Here is a 20,391-nt window from a genome sequence, read left to right on the forward strand (position 1 = left end):
ATTTATTTGTGAGAGCAGGGGTTACTTTATCCTGACTCCATTTTGATTTTTGTACGTGTATCTTACGCTTACCAGAATGGAGTTTGAGCTGGTATGCGTGTGAGAGATAAGGAGTCTTTGGAATGTCTTTGTCTAGAGATTCAGAAAGGACAGAAGTGAAAGTAGAAAGTAAGAGATTTCTAAAATCCAAAAGCTGGGTGTAGATAGAATTACCTTTTGCCAATGAGATGTATGTATGCTAATGTCAGCACATATGTAGAGATATGAGCCAATTATATTGTTTTAAATCTGAATACTAATAACCTTTATAAACCTGGACCAGAGCATGTAATAAAGTAGATCTAGCCTGATGCTCAAATGTATCAGTCGTGGCTCTTCCGTGCATGTATTTGAATTTTACAATTTAATTTGGAGCAGACACAACGTCTCAGAATGTGTCACATTATGTGGCGACAACAAACCTGGCACAACGAACAGGAACCCACTAATGCAAAAGATTACTGATCCAACCAATTTGCTGGACCCCAGACAGATGGGTAACTCGGGATAGCTGCAGCAATTGGTAAGAAGCTTTATTCTTACACTACCTGAATTTATCCCTCTGTTTTCGTGGGTTCCAGTCCACGTTGGGTAAGTAGTCGCAGGTCATTCGATCTGTTCATATTAAGTGGGTCCATTATTGTTAGACAAAGAACCCCGATGAGACCCTGTGTACTGTGTTGAACTTCTGTATGGGAAGTGTGGATTTGGTATTTCAATGGTCATCTGTACGTGGGGTTGGATTGTAGGGATTAGTTGATTGCACGCACCCGGTTGACCAGATGTTGCTGATTGTCAGCAGCCTCTTGTATTTCTAAGGAAACCCATATGGTTCCGGCTCCTAGACGTAGGGGCTGATGGTTTTCGTCTGACTATAAGTCAGGCATGGAGTGACAGAGTGGAAAGCCAATGTGTGTGTGGCTTCATGTCCCCACTGGTTTTTCACTGTAGTCCTATATTCATGTTTTTTTTAAGAAACAGAAGAAGAGTAATCTGTTTAGTAAGAAACAGATTGAGCATGGTAGAGGTGCTGTAGAGAGTATACAATCCATAGTGAGTGTGGTATGAGTCCCCACTGGTTTGTGTCTCTACACTGTGTTCCAAATTATTACGCAAACAATATTTTCTCAGATTTTCCCACATTCCCTATATGAATTGCAGTCATTGTAATTTTCCAGTCAAATAACTATTAGAGTACAAGTGAAAGGTTTTTGTATAAACTGCCGATGATAACAGTATATTTTTAAAAAAAGAAAAAACTCAAAATGCCCTCAAAATGCATGTTCCAAATTATTATGCCCAGCAGAGTTTTCAACCTTTTCATTTTAATAAAGAACAAAAAAATGGTGATTTGTGAAATTCTAAGCATTAGCCGGTTATTACACACTGACATCAAACAGTTTTCAACTCAAAACTTTATTCTAGGTGATGTTACATTTGCACATAGGACCCCTTGTTGGAAAGGAGCTTCTGAACTCTCTCGTCCATTGAATTTGTCAGGTTTTGGATGGTTTCTGCTTCAATTGTTTTGCATGAGGACAGAATACCCTCCCAGAGCTGTTGCTTAGATGTGAACTGCCTCCCGCCATCATAGACACTCCTTTTGATGATGCTCCACAGGTTCTCAATGGGGTAGAGGTCAGGGGAGCATGGGGGTCACACCATAAGTTTGTCCCCTTTTATGCCCATATCAGCCAGAGATGCAGATGTGTTATGTGCAGCATGAGACGGGGCATTATCATGTATGAAAATGATCTTGTTGCGGAATACACGGTTCTTCTTCTTGAACCATGGCAGGAAGTGCTGTTTGAGAAACTCAACATACATTATGGAGTTCATCTTTACCCCTTCAGGGATCCTAAAAGGGCCGACAATCTCACTCCCCATGATTCCAGCCCAAAACATTACTCCACCTCCTCCTTGCTAGCGCCGTAGCCGTGTTTGCATGGGGTGTCCATCAACCAGCCATCCTCCACTCCATCCATCTGGACCATCCAGATCATTTCATACATAATGCCCCGTCTCATGCTGCACATAACACATCTGCATCTCTGGCTGCTATGGGCATAAAAGGGGACAAACTTATGGTGTGACCCCCATGCTCCCCTGACCTCAACCCCATTGAGAACCTCTGGAGCATCATCAAAAAGGAGTGTCTATGATGGCGGGAGGCAGTTCACATCTAAGCAACAGCTCTGGGAGGGTATTCTGTCCTCATGCAAAACAATTGAAGCAGAAACCATCCAAAACCTGACAAATTCAATGGACGAGAGAGTTCAGAAGCTCCTTTCCAACAAGGGGTCCTATGTGCAAATGTAACATCACCTAGAATAAAGTTTTCAGGTGAAATCTGTTTGATTTCAGTGTGTAATAACCTGCTAATGCTTATAATTTCACAAATCACCATTTTTTTGTTCTTTATTAAAATGAAAAGGTTGAAACCTCTGCTGGGCATAATAATGTGGAACATGCATTTTGAGTGAAGTTTGAGTTTTTGATTTTTTTTATAAATCTCCTGTTATCATCGGCAGATTATACAAAAACCTTTCAATTGTACTCGAATAGTTATTAGACTGGAAAATTACAATGACTGCAATTCATATAGGGAATGTGGGAAAATCTGAGAAAATATTATTTGCATAATAATTTGGAACACAGTGTAGTTCTGTATTCCTGTTTTTAACATAAATTTGTGCAGAAAATGCATAGGTTTGTTCAGTGTCTGGTTGTCCACCGGGTGGCAGATTTGATGACGAAGGTTTCTTGAGAGTATTGGAGGAACAGGCTGTTTAGATGATGCTGGTTTACTTCACCAGACTGAGATATGCTGGAAAAACCTCTAAATCTGTAACTAGAGGCGAGATGGAGGAAGAAAAACATGGTGGTAAGTTTTTGTATGTTAAAAAATGTAACAAAGATGGCGTTCAATCCCTTGCCGCTCCCAGTTTGACTCCACCCCTGTACATTGTCCCTGAAGGATGGACATGTTGTGTATGTAGGAAACAGAATCCAGATTGGGTGGAGACTTGTTGTGTATGTGGTGCACCCTATTGGCACACAGGAACCATTAAACCTCCTACTCTTAAAACAGGATTGTACCCTTTTTGTTTACTCGCCATAATCCATTTGCATAGTGAGCCTCCCCTTGGCCAGTGTCCCAAGCGCTACGCCCCCATAAAGGCCCTGTCACACATAACGAGATCGCTAGCGAGATCGTTGATACGTCACGGGTTTTGTGACGCAACAGCGACATCGCTAGCGATCTCGCTACGTTTGACCGGTAGCAACGATCAGGCCCCTGCTGCGAGATCGTTGATCGTTACAAAGCTCCCTGGACCATTCCTGGGTCGTTGCACTCCCGCTGGGCAGTGTGCATCGCTGTATTTGACACCTAGCCAACGACCTCGTCCAGCGATTCAGAACTGAGACACGTAGGCGTGTATAAATTGGACTATTCCGCGCCCCTCGTCCCCGATTGGTGGTCGCTACGGCGTTCTCATTTCCGGACGCGCATAAAGAAGGCAACAGAATAGCGATTCCGTCCTTTGTTTCTGACCTCGTGCTTTATTGCAGATCCTACCAGAGTTCTCCGGGCTGCTAATATCCGTTCATTGGACTAGTGCTGATTTTTGCGGATCATTGCAGCGTTCTCCAGCTGTGACTCCGCTTTGAACATATCAGACATCTTTAGTAAGGTAGGTATTGTTTGAGGTCTCAGATGCGTTTCCATTTTTATTCTTTTATCACATTTACTAATTATCTGTTATCTTTGCTTTTCAGGGAGGGAGGGCTTGGCTTCTGTTTGTATATATATATATGTATGCTTTTGCATGGGCAGATATTTTAGGGGTCTCGTGCACATGCACCCACATAGCGCATTTTCTGTCATGCTCACTAACAGAATGGAATATGGTTTTCCATGATATTTTTTATATACAGTTTCAATACTTGTGTTAATTGTTTTGTTGAAAGTGTTCTCATCTTTTCATGTTATGTTTGCAGTTTGCACATCATGGACGACGGGCAGTGTGCTATTGTGGTTGCTGCATTGCTGGTTGAGGAAGCTCGGCGTCAAGATGAGGCACGAGAGCTACAGAGGCATTCCAAACGAAAGCGTCGCATGTGGACCAGAGAGTGGCTGCAGAAGAGGTCTGAATTGTCCCACATGCAACTTGTAAGAGAGCTTCAGGAGAAGAATCCTCATGATTTCCGCAACTATCTGAGGATGTCAGAGGAATCTTTTAAAGAGTTATTGGAACGAGTTACGCCACGTATTCAACGGAAGGATACAGCGATGCGTGCTGCCATTCCGGCAGATGAAAGATTGGCAGTCACACTGAGATTCCTGGCCACCGGACGCTCATTCCAAGACTTGCATTTTTCTGCAGCCATTTCCAGGCCCATGCTCAGTGTTCTAATCCCGGAGACATGTAATGCAATTTACCACAGTCTACGTAGTTACATACAGTTTCCCAACACGGAGGAGGAATGGAAAAAGATTGCCTCTGATTTTGAGCAGCTGTGGCAGTTCCCTAACTGTGGTGGGGCTTTGGACGGGAAACATGTCCGAATCACTCAGCCACCAAATAGCGGATCCTATTTTTATAATTATAAGGGCTATTTCAGCATCATCATGATGGCCCTTGTTAATGCCAATTACGAATTTATAAATGTAGATGTTGGCATGAACGGCAGGGTTTCTGATGGTGGTGTTTTAGAGCACACACTTTTTGGAGAGCGATTGGACAACTGTGACCTACACTTGCCTCCCAACTCAGAGACTACAGGTAACCTTAATTTTGTTTTTGTCGGCGATGAAGCCTTCCCACTTCATCCCAATCTTATTAAACCGTTCCCCCAAAAAAGTCTTACCCAGGAAAGAAGAATTTTCAATTATCGTTTGTCAAGGGCACGTCGTGTTGTCGAAAATGCCTTCGGTATCATGGCCAACCGCTTCAGAGTTTTTCACACGCCAATTAACATGAAGCTTACATCAATAGACTCTGTTGTTTTGGCCTGTTGCACACTTCACAACTTTCTTCGTCGACGTGATGCAATTACGTACTGTCCGCCTGGCTTCGTGGACTCTGTGGACCGAGCCAATGGGGAAGTGGAGCTCGGTGAATGGCGTTCAAACGATCCTGCGAGTGCAGGCCTTCAACCAGTGGGATATGGCAGAAACACCCAGGATGCGAAAACCAGCCGCGACAACTACTGCCAGTATTTTAACGGTCCTGGTGCTGTTACTTGGCAACATCAGAACTTATAGTGGGCAACTACTGACAATTATACACTACTTTCAGTTTTGTATTGATTTGTGTAATAAACTGTGTTTAACTTTGCAAAAGATTTGTTTATCATTGTTTCAATAGTAAGGGCCCGTATACACATACGTGTACTCCAGGGGCGGACATAGGAATCATGGGAGCTCATAGCAGAAGTTATAATTGGGACCCCCCCCACAAAAAAAAAAAAAAAAAAAAAGAAAATAATTGTTGGGGACACAGAAGAGCAGATCCCACAACCTTCCAGCCTTTCTTCCTTTCTGAACTCCTAAATTACTCTTTCATAGCCCCATAAAAATGTGATGCCAACAAAAGTGTCCCCCTTAACACAGTATGATACCCCGATGGTGACTTCCTCCTTTTTAGCCTCCACATGCACAGTGTAATGACCCTAATGTATCACATGAGCCATGTATGAGGGAGGTGGAGTCGGAGTAATGGAAATTGAGGAGTCGGTTTGGCTTATCGACTCCGCAGCCCTGTATACCAGGATGGGAGAGCACACAGTATAATGCAGCCCCCCATAGGGTAAAAGGCAGCCCCAGTCCTCCAGTATTATCAGTACTGACTGATTTACAAAAATATATAAATACATACTTACTACTCCAGAATGGGGGAGACTGCTATGGGGTCTGCTGGCTCACGGGCCCCCTACGGCCACGGGCCGCATAGCAGTTATGTGGCCTGCCACCAATGGTGGTACGCCACTGTTGTACTCGTATGTATACATCCATATACACATCCATATACACATACATATTCAGATACATAAAAATCTACACCCATATCCACACTTATATACAGATAACCAGATATACACACACATACTCACAGACACAGAAGTATGCATACCTACATAAAAATATAGATACATATTTCTACATAAAACCACCTAAACACCAGTATTCCTGTGTGACCGTCACAATAGAGACACTGCTGCGTTCTACAGACGTCGCATTATCAATACAGCGTCTCTAGTCCGACACGCTAATAATTCAAGTCACAATAGGGTTCTCTAATAAACCGCGGGTTTATTGGCGACGTTCATGCGTCGTGGGCGGGTCTAACGACGTAGTTGCGGCCTAGCTTATTAAGAGCATTATGGCATCCAGGGTCAGGGCATCTCCTTGGGGTGATGCTGAGGTGTGCTACCTTGTGGAGCACCTGGATGCACTTGATTATGAGTGCCATGTGCACTCTGAGCATCCAGTGTTCCATAAACAGGCGGTGCTGCAGAGGATCGGTCGGGGCCTGGTCCGCAGATTTGGGGTGCAGCGCTCTGCTACCCAAATCCATAAAAAGCTGGCGGACCTGAAATATAGGTCTGCCGACCGAATCGTCAGCATCCGGTCACGGACCCTGCCCCGCCGTGGTGAGTGGTTTTAAAATATGTTAACACAATATATGGCAGCACATTAGTTACAACTGCAATCACCTTAGGTATCTAATGTTATTTGTTTTCCAGCGCCTGCAGCCCCAGAGCCCCCAAGGGAGTCACCTCCAGCCCTGGAGCCCCAGCAGCATTCCTCTGCCAGCTCGCCAGCATCACTCCGTGATATAGGTGCAGCTTCATCTTTCGGTAATGCTTTGACATAAAATACGGTCCATACAACTTGGAAAGTATAGGGCTGTCATGTACTATTAAGTGTTGTGTCTTTCTCTAGCCGGTGGTGCCAGGGGATCCGGGTGGTCCTTAAGCTCGTCATCATCCGAGCAACCTGAAAACCGTAAGTGTTAAATACCAAACATGTACCTGATAGGCTGTGTGCCCACGATGCGTTTTTTAAGGTGTTTCTGCAGCGTTTTTGCTGCTGTGGAAACGCATTAAAAGCGCATGGTAGAAGGTCAGCCATGTTCCCCAATGATAATCCGCATGTGCTGTGTACATGATGTGGAAATTTCCGCTGCACATTATCATTGCGGAAAAAAACGCAGCACTACCAATTATTTTGCATAAGGTGGTTTTTTTGCGCCGCCATTGACTTGCATTATAATGCGCCAATTCCGCAATACTGCATCTGTACTTGCGTAATTAGCGCGTTCTAATGTGCGGATGGTACCTGGGAGTGGTGCATCGTGGGCACATAGCCTTAATTTGATGAATGTACAGAATTATTGGACTTTTAAGTTTAACTATTACCTCCGTAGAAATCCCAACACTACAAGATCTCCTGGCGTCACAACGGAGACTGAGTGAAGAGATCCACCAGCACGGAGTGATGCTGGCAAGATTTGTGGCAGCCCATGACCGTCACGGCAGCCAATAACTTATTTTTTGTTATGTAGTTGATATTATTTGGTTGGTTATATTTTTATAAAAAAAAATTAGTTTATATCCACTATTGTCTACACTTTGTTACATCTAATCCTATCCTGTGTGATACTGCCTGACGGGTTGTGTATCTAATCCTATCCTGTATGATACGGCCTAAAGGGTTGTGTATCTAATCCTATCCTGTATGATACTGCCTGACGGGTTGTGTATCTAATCCTATCCTGTATGATACGGCCTAAAGGGTTGTGTATCTAATCCTATCCTGTGTGATACTGCCTAAAGAGTTGTGTATCTAATCCTATCCTGTGTGATACTGCCTGACGGGTTGTGTATCTAATCCTATCCTGTGTGATACTGCCTGACGGGTTGTGTATCTAATCCTATCCTGTGTGATACTGCCTAAAGAGTTGTGTATCTAATCCTATCCTGTGTGATACTGCCTAAAGGGTTGTGTATCTAATCCTATCCTGTGTGATACTGCCTGACGGGTTGTGTATCTAATCCTATCCTGTGTGATACTGCCTAAAGGGTTGTGTATCTAATCCTATCCTGTGTGATACTGCCTGACGGGTTGTGTATCTAATCCTATCCTGTATGATACTGCCTAAAGGGTTGTGTATCTAATCCTATCCTGTGTGATACTGCCTAAAGAGTTGTGTATCTAATCCTATCCTGTGTGATACTGCCTGACGGGTTGTGTATCTAATCCTATCCTGTGTGATACTGCCTGACGGGTTGTGTATCTAATCCTATCCTGTGTGATACTGCCTAAAGGGTTGTGTATCTAATCCTATCCTGTGTGATACTGCCTGACGGGTTGTGTATCTAATCCTATCCTGTATGATACTGCCTAAAGGGTTGTGTATCTAATCCTATCCTGTGTGATACTGCCTAAAGAGTTGTGTATCTAATCCTATCCTGTGTGATACTGCCTGACGGGTTGTGTATCTAATCCTATCCTGTGTGATACTGCCTGACGGGTTGTGTATCTAATCCTATCCTGTGTGATACTGCCTAAAGGGTTGTGTATCTAATCCTATCCTGTGTGATACTGCCTGACGGGTTGTGTATCTAATCCTATCCTGTATGATACTGCCTAAAGGGTTGTGTATCTAATCCTATCCTGTGTGATACTGCCTAAAGAGTTGTGTATCTAATCCTATCCTGTGTGATACTGCCTGACGGGTTGTGTATCTAATCCTATCCTGTGTGATACTGCCTAAAGGGTTGTGTATCTAATCCTATCCTGTGTGATACTGCCTAAAGAGTTGTGTATCTAATCCTATCCTGTGTGATACTGCCTAAAGGGTTGTGTATCTAATCCTATCCTGTGTGATACTGCCTGACGGGTTGTGTATCTAATCCTATCCTGTGTGATACTGCCTAAAGAGTTGTGTATCTAATCCTATCCTGTGTGATACTGCCTAAAGGGTTGTGTATCTAATCCTATCCTGTGTGATACTGCCTGACGGGTTGTGTATCTAATCCTATCCTGTGTGATACTGCCTGACGGGTTGTGTATCTAATCCTATCCTGTGTGATACTGCCTAAAGAGTTGTGTATCTAATCCTATCCTGTGTGATACTGCCTAAAGGGTTGTGTATCTAATCCTATCCTGTGTGATACTGCCTGACGGGTTGTGTATCTAATCCTATCCTGTGTGATACTGCCTAAAGGGTTGTGTATCTAATCCTATCCTGTGTGATACTGCCTGACGGGTTGTGTATCTAATCCTATCCTGTATGATACTGCCTAAAGGGTTGTGTATCTAATCCTATCCTGTGTGATACTGCCTAAAGAGTTGTGTATCTAATCCTATCCTGTGTGATACTGCCTGACGGGTTGTGTATCTAATCCTATCCTGTGTGATACTGCCTAAAGGGTTGTGTATCTAATCCTATCCTGTGTGATACTGCCTAAAGAGTTGTGTATCTAATCCTATCCTGTGTGATACTGCCTGACGTGTTGTGTATCTAATCCTATCCTGTGTGATACTGCCTGACGTGTTGTGTATCTAATCCTATCCTGTGTGATACTGCCTGACGGGTTGTGTATCTAATCCTATCCTGTATGATACTGCCTAAAGGGTTGTGTATCTAATCCTATCCTGTGTGATACTGCCTAAAGAGTTGTGTATCTAATCCTATCCTGTGTGATACTGCCTGACGGGTTGTGTATCTAATCCTATCCTGTGTGATACTGCCTAAAGGGTTGTGTATCTAATCCTATCCTGTGTGATACTGCCTGACGGGTTGTGTATCTAATCCTATCCTGTATGATACTGCCTAAAGGGTTGTGTATCTAATCCTATCCTGTGTGATACTGCCTAAAGAGTTGTGTATCTAATCCTATCCTGTGTGATACTGCCTGACGGGTTGTGTATCTAATCCTATCCTGTGTGATACTGCCTAAAGGGTTGTGTATCTAATCCTATCCTGTGTGATACTGCCTAAAGAGTTGTGTATCTAATCCTATCCTGTGTGATACTGCCTGACGTGTTGTGTATCTAATCCTATCCTGTGTGATACTGCCTGACGTGTTGTGTATCTAATCCTATCCTGTGTGATACTGCCTGACGTGTTGTGTATCTAATCCTATCCTGTGTGATACTGCCTGACGGGTTGTGTATCTAATCCTATCCTGTATGATACTGCCTAAAGGGTTGTGTATCTAATCCTATCCTGTGTGATACTGCCTAAAGAGTTGTGTATCTAATCCTATCCTGTGTGATACTGCCTGACGGGTTGTGTATCTAATCCTATCCTGTGTGATACTGCCTAAAGGGTTGTGTATCTAATCCTATCCTGTGTGATACTGCCTAAAGAGTTGTGTATCTAATCCTATCCTGTGTGATACTGCCTGACGTGTTGTGTATCTAATCCTATCCTGTGTGATACTGCCTAAAGAGTTGTGTATCTAATCCTATCCTGTGTGATACTGCCTGACGGGTTGTGTATCTAATCCTATCCTGTGTGATACTGCCTGACGTGTTGTGTATCTAATCCTATCCTGTGTGATACTGCCTAAAGAGTTGTGTATCTAATCCTATCCTGTGTGATACTGCCTGACGGGTTGTGTATCTAATCCTATCCTGTGTGATACTGCCTAAAGAGTTGTGTATCTAATCCTATCCTGTGTGATACTGCCTGACGGGTTGTGTATCTAATCCTATCCTGTGTGATACTGCCTAAAGGGTTGTGTATCTAATCCTATCCTGTGTGATACTGCCTAAAGGGTTGTGTATCTAATCCTATCCTGTGTGATACTGCCTAAAACAAGCAGTGCAGGGGCAGTAAAGCCCACTCCAAAGTCGGCTTTCACACCCTCCTGCTTATTGATGTTATCAGCTGAAGTTGTGTTGGGGCAGGAAAGCCGTCTGAAGTCGGCTTTAATAGCTGTCTACTAATTGATGTTATCAGCTGAAGTAGTGTAGGGGCAGGAAAGCCGTCTGAAGTCGGCTTTCATTGCCGCCTACTTATTGATATTATCAGCTGAAGTTGTGTGGGGGCAGGAAAGCCGTCTGAAGTCGGCTTTAATAGCTGTCTACTAATTGATGTTATCAGCTGAAGTAGTGTAGGGGCAGGAAAGCCGTCTGAAGTCGGCTTTCATTGCCGCCTACTTATTGATATTATTAGCTGAAGTTGTGTGGGGGCAGGAAAGCCGTCTGAAGTCGGCTTTCACAGATGCCAGCTAATTCAAGAAGAAGAGAGAAGAGGAAAGAATAGGAACATAGTATGAAAACTATAAGGAAGACCTAACATGTTGATCCAGAGGAAGGCAAAAAAAAACCATGCTCCGTTTTGGGAAAAAAAATTCCTTCCTGACTCCACATACGGCAATCAGACTAGTTCCCTGGATCAACGCTCTATCAAGAATCTAGTATATACAACCTATAATCTGAGTCAGACTCATAGTGCATGGTATGGCAGATCATTGCCATACCGTGCACCATGACTATGACCCCAAAGACTAAAAGAAGGGAAGTAGGAAGAGGAGGGGAAGAAAACCAGCTGTGAAGAAGACCAGAGGACACAGGGAAAAGACAGAAGACAGGTGATAAAGCCTGGAGCCGGAGGAGGAGAAGGGGAGGAGGTGATCACCAGCGGAGAGCAGGGATGGGAATAGACGGTAGAGAATGGAGGGGAGGGAACGGAGATTGGGAAGGGATCGGAGGGCAGGGGTGAGGGGTCCCACCCTCGGGAAGAGGTAAAGCAGAAAATAAGGCAACCAAAAAATATTTTTATTTCAATCAGGGTGAGATCAGAGGGCAGGGGTAAAGTTAAAAAAGAGGACAATAAACCTTGTTTTTATAAACAAACAAAAATATAAACAATTTTAACAATTTAAATAAGTATTAAATTAACAATATTTACAAAATGATAAAAAAAAATTGAAATGAAACATCACTACAGTTCTTCATATCGATTACCTGTATTTGTGTATCCGTGCCTGGGGGAAACAAAAGAATCAGAACACATGGGATACTGTGGGGGGGGGGCAAGGCTTTGTGGATGCCGGATCCTCTGCACTGGTGTGCTGTGAAGTGGGTCCGGCCTATGGGTCCAAGAATGTTGTTGAAAATGGCCAGGGTCAATCAGAGTATGTACAGTAGACGTTTCATTAAGTTCACCGGCTGCCGCTTTATTTAAAGTCTCAAACATGACCCTTTCTGCATGCGCCCTCTGTCGGTCATCCAGCCTCTGTAGTCTCTCGCCAGCATATGTTGCAAAGCTGTCCCGCTTGGCCTGGGTCTGCAGAAGTAGAATCTTGTTCGCCAGAGATACTAGATCTGGCGATGGCGGCAAGCTGGCCTTTCTTTTCCTTGATTTTCTCTGTCGCCGAGGCACAAGGTCTTCACTTGTAGAGGCCATAGGGTCTTCATTTACCGATGCCATAGGTTCCTCATTCCTTGACATAACACTCGCCTCCTCCATACCACGTTCCGTAGCCGAGATGTCGTCATCTTGCCAATGGTGCTGTGGGAACACAAAAATAAAGTTAAGATTTGGTTACAACATCCAGCAGGTATGTTATGACCAGCATGGGTACACGTGCACTAAAAAACAAATATGAGGGGCGGCTAAACTATGGCATGTACATTGAAAGTATAAATGCTATTTACAGGGAAGCAAAGAAGGTACTTACATCTTCAACAGGGGAGTCAGTCCGTATGTCGGGGTCTTCTTCCGGGGTCTGCCGTATCGTACACACCATTCGCCGAGGTAGCTCCTGGTCACGGGTGAAGGCAAGCAAATCATAATACCATAATGTCGGCACATAAACCTCATCTGTGCCGGTACCTGACTTCTTTGACTTCTCCACCCGGTTGAGTTCTTTCTTATATACGGTGCGTAGACCCTGGATCTTTCTCTTCACCAGCTCTTCATCCACCTTCTCGTTGGGGCCATGCCTTTTAAAGAGGGAAATCAATTGCTGGTAGGCCTCCCTCTTTTTCTCTCTATTGCAGTAGTCTGTTGATTTTATTTGCCAAAGGCACGGCAGGGAGCGGTAGAGGTCAATCATTTCCCTCACAAACTCTTCACTTTTGAAAGCCATCTGAAAAGGATAGCAATACAGTGAGCATACATGAAACATTTTCAAACAAAGTAAAAAGTACTACACACCATTTGCTGACTAAAAATGGCCTCCAATATATAAGCAAATATATACTTATTGAGTGTGATAAAAATCCACTAAAATAACTTACCGTGGAAACAAAGCAATACAGTGCCTGAAAAACCCAAAAGTCAATGTTCAGTCACAGCTGAAGAAAATCCACAAATGAATGGAATCACAGCAGTAGAACGCAACTAGGATCCAAAAATCAGGACGCTGACAAGGCTTCAACAAATCCCAGATGGACGAAACTTGCCCGGAGAACACTGCTACGATCCGAAAGCAAAGCGCAGATAGGAACAAGGGAGCGGAATTGCCCCAACGTCGCCTTTTTAAAAAACCCCGGCCAATCAGAACGCAGTAGCGTCCACCAATCGAAGATGAGTGGGCGCGGAAAGGTAATTTTATGTACGCCTTTCTGTCACAGTACAGTCCCTCAAAGTGTGTATCGTTGAGTGTGGATCGTTGAAATAGCTGCTGTGTGACAGCGTCCCAGCGACCAACGAGATCGTTAGTTAGATCGCTGGGGCGGCCGAAATCGTTGGCAAGTTATACATGTTTGACGGCTCCCGAACGATCTCTCCAGCGATCTCAAAACTGTGACGTAGTAACGATCTCGCTAGCGATCTCGTTATGTGTGACAGGGCCTTAAGTCTCGATCTGGCCCCAATGAATATTATGCCTGCACTGGATGGGACCAACGCCCCTTCAGACCCTGACCTACTCTCCAGCACCTCCCCTGACACCACTCAAACGGACGCAGTAGTTATACGTCAGCCTTTTGCTGCCATGAAAGGCTCACTAGGACAATTACCCAGTCAGGGTGGGCAGCTCACCTAATACCCCCCCGCTGCTCGCCCACAGCTCTCGCCCAGACTGCTACCACCAGACCTCACACCCCAGTCTAGAGCCCCGGGAGGGTGTGCGGTGTCCCTGGAATCCTAGTGAAATGCTGGCCGTAATGAGTAGACTGCCAGACTCTGAAATGTTTCCCATGCCATGTGTTGGAGAAAGTAGAGAAAATTAGAAATGCTTTCTCCTGTTAGTAGAAAGATATTATACCCGGCTCTGGCAGAGATGGCAGGACTTAGTATATGAGAACACGTCTAAAGTTCACACCCGTTTACAGTCTCTTGCCTCTGTTGAAAGTTTAAAACCAGTGATTAACCCCTTTACCCCCGAGGGTGGTCTGCACGTTAATGATCGGCCAATTTTTACAATTCTGACCACTGTCCCTTTATGAGGTAATTACTCTGGAGCTTCACCGGATCCCCCTGATTCTGAGATTGTTTCTTCGTGACATATTGTTCTTCATGATAGAGGTAACATTTCTTCGTTATCACTTGCGTTTATTTGTGAAAAAATTGGAAATTTGGCGAAAATTTTGAAAATTTCACAATTTTCAAAATGTAAATTTTATTCCGTTAAATCAGAGATTTGTCCCACAAAATAGTTACTAAATAACATTTCCCACATGTCTACTTTACATCAGAACAATTTTTTTTATTATTAGTGCGCTATAAGGGTTAAAAGTTCCCCAGCGATTTCTCATTTTTCCACCAAAATTTACAAAACCATTTTTTAGGGACCACATCACATTTGAAGTCACTTTGAGGGGTCTTTATGACAGAAAATACCCAAAAGTGACACCATCCTAAAAACTGCACCCCTCAAGGAGCCCAATACCACATTCAAGAAGTTTATTAACCCTTCAGGTGCTTCACAGGAATTTTTGGAATGGGGAAGAAAAAAATGAACATTTAACTCTTTTCACAAAAATGTTACTTTAGACCCCAATTTTTTTTATTTTTGCAGGGTATCAGGAAAAAATGGACCCCAAAATTTGTTGTGCAATTTCCCCTGAGTACGCAGATACCCCATACTTGGGGAAAAAACGCTGTTTGGGCGCACGGCAGGGCTCGGAAGGGAAGGAGCGCCATTTGACTTTTTGAATGTAAAATTTGCTTGAATAATTAGGGGACGTCATGTTGTGTTTGGAGAGCCCCTGATGTGTCTAAACAGTGGAAACCCCCTACAAGTGACACCATTTTGGAAACTAGACCCCTCAGGGAACTTATCTAGATGTGTGGTGAGCACCTTGAACCCTCAGGTGCTACACAGAAGTTTATAACATGGAGCCGTGAAAATAAAATTTTCACATTTTTCCCACAAAAATGTTTTTCAGCCCCCAGTTTTGCATTTTCATAAGGGTAACAGGAGAAATTGCACCATGCCTTTTGTTGTGCAATCTCTCCCGAGTAAGCCGATACCCCGTATGTGGGGGAAAACCACTGTTTGGGCGCACGGCAGGGTTCGGAAGGGAAGGAGCGCCATTTGACTTTTTGAATGTAAAATTTGGTTGAATAATTAGCGGATGTGCCCCTGATGTGCCTAAACAGTGGAAAAGACCCACAAGTGACACCATTTTGGAAACTAGACCCCTGAGGGAACTTATCTAGATGTGTGGTGAGCACCCTGAACCCCCAAGTGCTTCACAGAAGTTTATAACATGAAGCCGTGAAAATAAAAAATTCTAACTTTTTCCACAAAAATGATCCTTTTGCCCCAATTTTTTTATTTTCACAAGGGTAAGAGGAGAAAATGGAACCTAAAAACTTTTCTGCAATTTCTCCTGAGTACGCCGATACCCCATATGTGGGGAAAATACAGTGTTTGGGCGCATGGCAGGGTTCAGAAGGGAAGGAGCACTGTGTGACTTTTTGAACGCAAAATTGCCTGGAATCAAGAGCGGACGCCATGTTGCGTTTGGAGAGCCCCTGATATGCCAAAATAGTGGAAACCCCCAACAAGTGACCCCATTTTGGAAACTACACCCCTCAAGAATTTTATCAAGGGGTAGAGTGAACATTTTGAACCCAGAGGTGCGACACAGAATTTGATAACATTAGGTCATCATATTGAATAAGTTGTCATTAGTCTTGAGCGCAAGTGCTCGCTACTTGAGTTTGCATCGGATACTCGGGTATCCACCATGTATCGCGGGTGCTGGAGTGACATGCTCGAGTCCCCGCCCGCATGTTTCACGGTTATTAGACACCCAAAAAAACCATGCGGGGATCGCTCGTGCATGGCAGGCAATCCCCGCACGTTTTTTTTGACTGTGAAGCATATGGGGCAGAGACTCGAGCACCCGCGATACTCAGTGCATACCCGAGCACCCGATGCAAACTCAAGTAGCGAGCACTTGCGCTCAACACTAGTCACCATATCGTCATCATTTTTTTTTTCTTTACATTTGAAAAAACCCCAACCCCAACCCTAGCCCAACCGTAAACCTAGCGTTTATTTTTTACGCCGTTCCTTGTGCGGTATAAGTGATTAGACGGCTTTATTCTTCGGGTCGGTGCGATTACAGCGATACCAGAATCATATGGGGTTTTTATGATTGACAGCTGTCACACACTAAAAGACATTTTGGGGGGGGGGGATCTAGTTTTTGCATCGCCATATTTTGAGAGCTATAATTTTTCCATATTTTGGCCGACAGTCATGTGACATCTTGTTTTTTGCGGGATGAGTTGACGTTGTTATTGGTGCCATTTTCAGGCACGTGACATTTTTTGATCGCTTTCTATTCCTTTTTTTGGGAAGCAGAATAAACAAAAACCAACAATTCAGGAATTGTTTTTTGTTTGTCTTTTTTATGCCGTTCTGCGTGTGGTAAAATTGATAAGGCAGCTTTATTCTTCGGGTCAGTACGTTTACAGCGATACCACATTTATATCGTTTTCTTATATTTTGCCGCTTTTACACAATAAAAACGATTTTCTAGAAAAAATATTTTTTTGCATCGCTTTATTCTGAGAGCTATAACTTTTTTATTTTTCGGCTGATGGAGCTGTATGGCAGCTTGTTTTTTGCGGGACGAGATGATGTTTTCAGCGGTACCATTTTTATTTACATTCGTCATTTTGATCGCGTTTTATTCCATTTTTGTTTGGCGGTATGATGATAAAGCATGGTTTTTTGCTTCGCTTTTTTTTTTTTTTTTACCGTGTTCACTGAAGGGGTTAACTAGTGGGACAGTTTTATAGGTCAGGTCGTTCCGGACGCGGCAATACCAAATATGTGTACTTTAGTGTTGAGCGAGTATGTTCTATTAACCCTTTCGCCGAGTATGCTCGGGCAGAGCTCCGAGTAGTTACAGCTGCTCGGTGATATGGTTGAATCCCCGTGTGCATGATTTGCGACTGTTTGACAGCTTTATTACATGTGATGTCTATTTCTTACACATTCCTCCCATGTAATAAAACTGTCAAACAGTCACAAATCATGCACACGGGAGCGATTCAACCATATCACCGAGCAGCTATAACTACTCAGGGCTCGGCCCGAGCGTACTCGGACAGAACATACTCGCTCAACACTAGTGTACTTGTATTGGTTTATTTTTTTTTTTCATAATAAATATTATGGGTTCAATATATTTTTATTTTTTGAGGATTATTTTTTTCTTTTTTTTAAAAAAAAAAAAAAATTTTTACTTTTTTTTTTTTTTCCACTTTTCTACTTTTTTTTTAAACTTTTACATATTGTCCCACTATGGGACTTTCACTTTTTGCAGTCTGATTGGCTGCATGGCATAGAGAGCAGCAGCTCCCTTTGTCATGCATGACCAAACTAACGTCCTGCCTCATGGTGACCCGGATGTTGTCATGACGACATCAGGTCGTCATGGCAACATCCGGAAGCCGCCGCTGACATCACTGGACGCCGGCAGGAGAGGTGAGTATACCAATCTCCTCCCCCCTTGCCACCGCAATGCTGCGATCGACTTCAATCGCAGCATTCCGGGGGTTAATGTGCCGGGAGTGGTGCGGAACCGCTCCCTGCACATAGCACCGGGTGTCTGCTGTGACACTCAGCTGACACCCGGCAGCGATTGCCCCGCACCGCTTGTGTGCGGGCGCTATCGCAGCGCGCGTAATAAGACGTAGCTGGTCCATAAGTCCCAGGGCACAGATACGTACTATTACTGACAAGGTCGGAAAGGGGTTAAAGAGCCAGTAATAGTGGCAAAAACCCGGTCCAGAGCCCCTCTTCTGTATCACCAGTCCCGGCAAGGACAAATTAATTTCACATGTTGTAATTGTGTGAAGCCTAAACACACACAGAAACTGCAGTCTGAGTTCAGGAGGTGGAGGAGAGCGTGATAACCCCCGTCCTCCTCCCTATTCCAGCAGGTCTCACGGAGAATCCTATTACTGCTGTATCAGTCTGCGGGGATTTCTTCACCGTTCTCCCTCACTGTTTACGTCTCTCATGATGTTACGGCCATTCTTTCTCAGTACTTCTTGACGTCTCAGACGTAAGTGCGCCCTCCTCATGCCTGATAGCATCACCATTCACATTGCACTATTCTGAATCCAGCCATCTTGTTGCCTTTGGAGGGGGGAGAGGGGTGGTAGTGGTAATGTGGGTGATCTGATGGTTAAGCCACAAGAGGAACATGACCGTGTACAAATAATGTCCCACGGGGGGTTTCAGCCATGTTACTGATGTCCCACTAGATAACCCAGACCATGAGCTCTTTGTGGATGGATCGCGGTATGGCGTGGATGGCCAGTTCTACATTGGATATGCTGCTGTTTCCCTTCATGAAACCATAAAAGCAGAGCAGCTTCCCCCCCCCCACATATCTACCCGGGAAGCTGAACTCCGTGCCCTTGAAGAAGCCTGCAGACACGCTAAAGATCAGACTGCCATGATTTATACAGACAGCCGCTATGCTTTCATGACTATGGACCTATATGGAGAGCTGGATCTCTCCTCACAGATTGCAAGTAAGCCTATCAAGAATGATAAATCCGTCCAACGCCTGATGGAGGATCTACCGTTACCCGAGAAAGTTGCCATGGTGAAAGTCAAAGGATATACAAAGGACGACTCAACTACAACTAAAGTCAACCACCTGCCCGACCAGGCTGCAAACTCTACAGCTTACCAACCAAGAGACAACCCTGCCAAGGTGGCAGCTGCACAGGTGGCCTCAGCCGCAGACCCACCAGTTACGTACGACCTTCTCCAGAAGCTACAACAACAGGCTGGTGTCGAAGAATTCGCCAGATGACAAGAGATGGCAGCCGTGCAGTCGCCAGAAGGACTGTGTCAAGTGGAGGACAAAGTTTTCCTTCGCCGAGTTCTGTATCCCATGATCAAGCTACCCACGGCAATACCCACCAGTCACAGACTGCCATGACAGACCCACCATTAGTATGCTCCTGGGTTCAGTGTCACTGCAGCCAAGCACGTTCAAGCCTATCTGACCTGTGCGCTCAACAATGCAAGACACACCACCAAGACACCTATGAGACACACACTGAGGCCCCTGTACCCGTCCCAGCTTCTTCAGAAGGATTACATTCAACTTCCCAAGGTGCAAACCTATGAGTATGTACTTGTGTGTGTTGTCCTCTTCTCAGGATGTACAGAAGTGTACCCCGTGTGTAAAGCCAAGGCTACAGCAAAGAGACTAATCTCAGAAGACGTCTTCAGATACAAGGTGCCTGAGACCATAAAGAGTGACAAAGGCACCCACTGTACCGGAGAAGCAATGCAGGAAATAACTCCCGCCCTGGGAGTGAAAAAGGCCTTCATACAGTGTACCATTCACAAAGTAGCGATAGGGTATAGAGATTGAATGGGACCCTGAAACTGAAAATCCAGAAAGCCATGGCTGAAGCGGGCAGACCATGGACAGGACGCTTGCCCCTTGCACTCTTCTCAGTCAGGTATACTCCCAACAAAAATACAGATATGAGGTGTTATTTGGGTCCGCCCATAGGCTAGGGTTGTATTTTCCACAGCGGCTCCAGATGCAACATGATAGGCTTTCTTCTTATGTTATTGAACTTACAAAATGATTGTCTAGCATATACTGTCAAGTTTTCTAGATTCAGATTCTGTGGAAGGAAGCCACCCCTTGCAGCTCCAAGACTGGGTAGTGGTCGAAAGACATGCCAGAAGAGCCCTTAAGCCTCGATTTGATGGACCCTTCCAAGTCTTGATGACAACTGACACGGCTGTAAAGTTCGAGAGAAAGCCCAACTGGATACTCGCCTCACACTACAGGAGGACAGCCGAGCCAAAAAAAGCCACCGAGTGATGTGGAAGCACACCTTGGGCCTTATCCAGATAAATGGTGGCTCATCGAGG

General features: G+C 44.4%; 2 protein-coding genes across 3 annotated transcripts in view; both read right to left on the reverse strand.

Annotated features, from left to right (window-relative positions):
- The window catches only part of MFSD3 (major facilitator superfamily domain containing 3), a 143,472-nt gene that overhangs the window by 21,955 nt on the left and 101,126 nt on the right, over positions 1 to 20,391 (reverse strand). The gene's annotated exons all lie outside the window — the stretch shown is intronic.
- LOC141264602 (uncharacterized) lies at positions 11,870 to 13,372 on the reverse strand. The gene is made up of 2 exons (XM_073676879.1): positions 12,745 to 13,372; positions 11,870 to 12,575 (listed from the first exon to the last, which is right to left on the reverse strand). Exons 1-2 carry the CDS (start codon positions 13,192 to 13,194, stop codon positions 12,006 to 12,008), a joined length of 1,020 nt encoding a protein of 339 aa, XP_073532980.1. The 5' UTR covers positions 13,195 to 13,372; the 3' UTR covers positions 11,870 to 12,005.

The sequence above is a fragment of the Phyllobates terribilis genome, unplaced genomic scaffold (assembly GCF_046119375.1).
Source record: "Phyllobates terribilis strain yellow unplaced genomic scaffold, ASM4611937v1 Scaffold_4__5_contigs__length_816908805, whole genome shotgun sequence".
NCBI classification, from domain to species: Eukaryota; Metazoa; Chordata; class Amphibia; order Anura; family Dendrobatidae; genus Phyllobates; species Phyllobates terribilis.

Bases quoted from the DNA above. Each gene is read 5' to 3' on its own strand.
- LOC141264602 (XM_073676879.1), bottom strand. From the start codon at position 13,194: ATGTTTCATGTATGCTCACTGTATTGCTATCCTTTTCAGATGGCTTTC. The intron at 12,576-12,744 runs GTAAGTACCTTC...GTGTTCCCACAG, and splicing joins CTGACTCCCCTGTTGAAGAT to CACCATTGGCAAGATGACGA.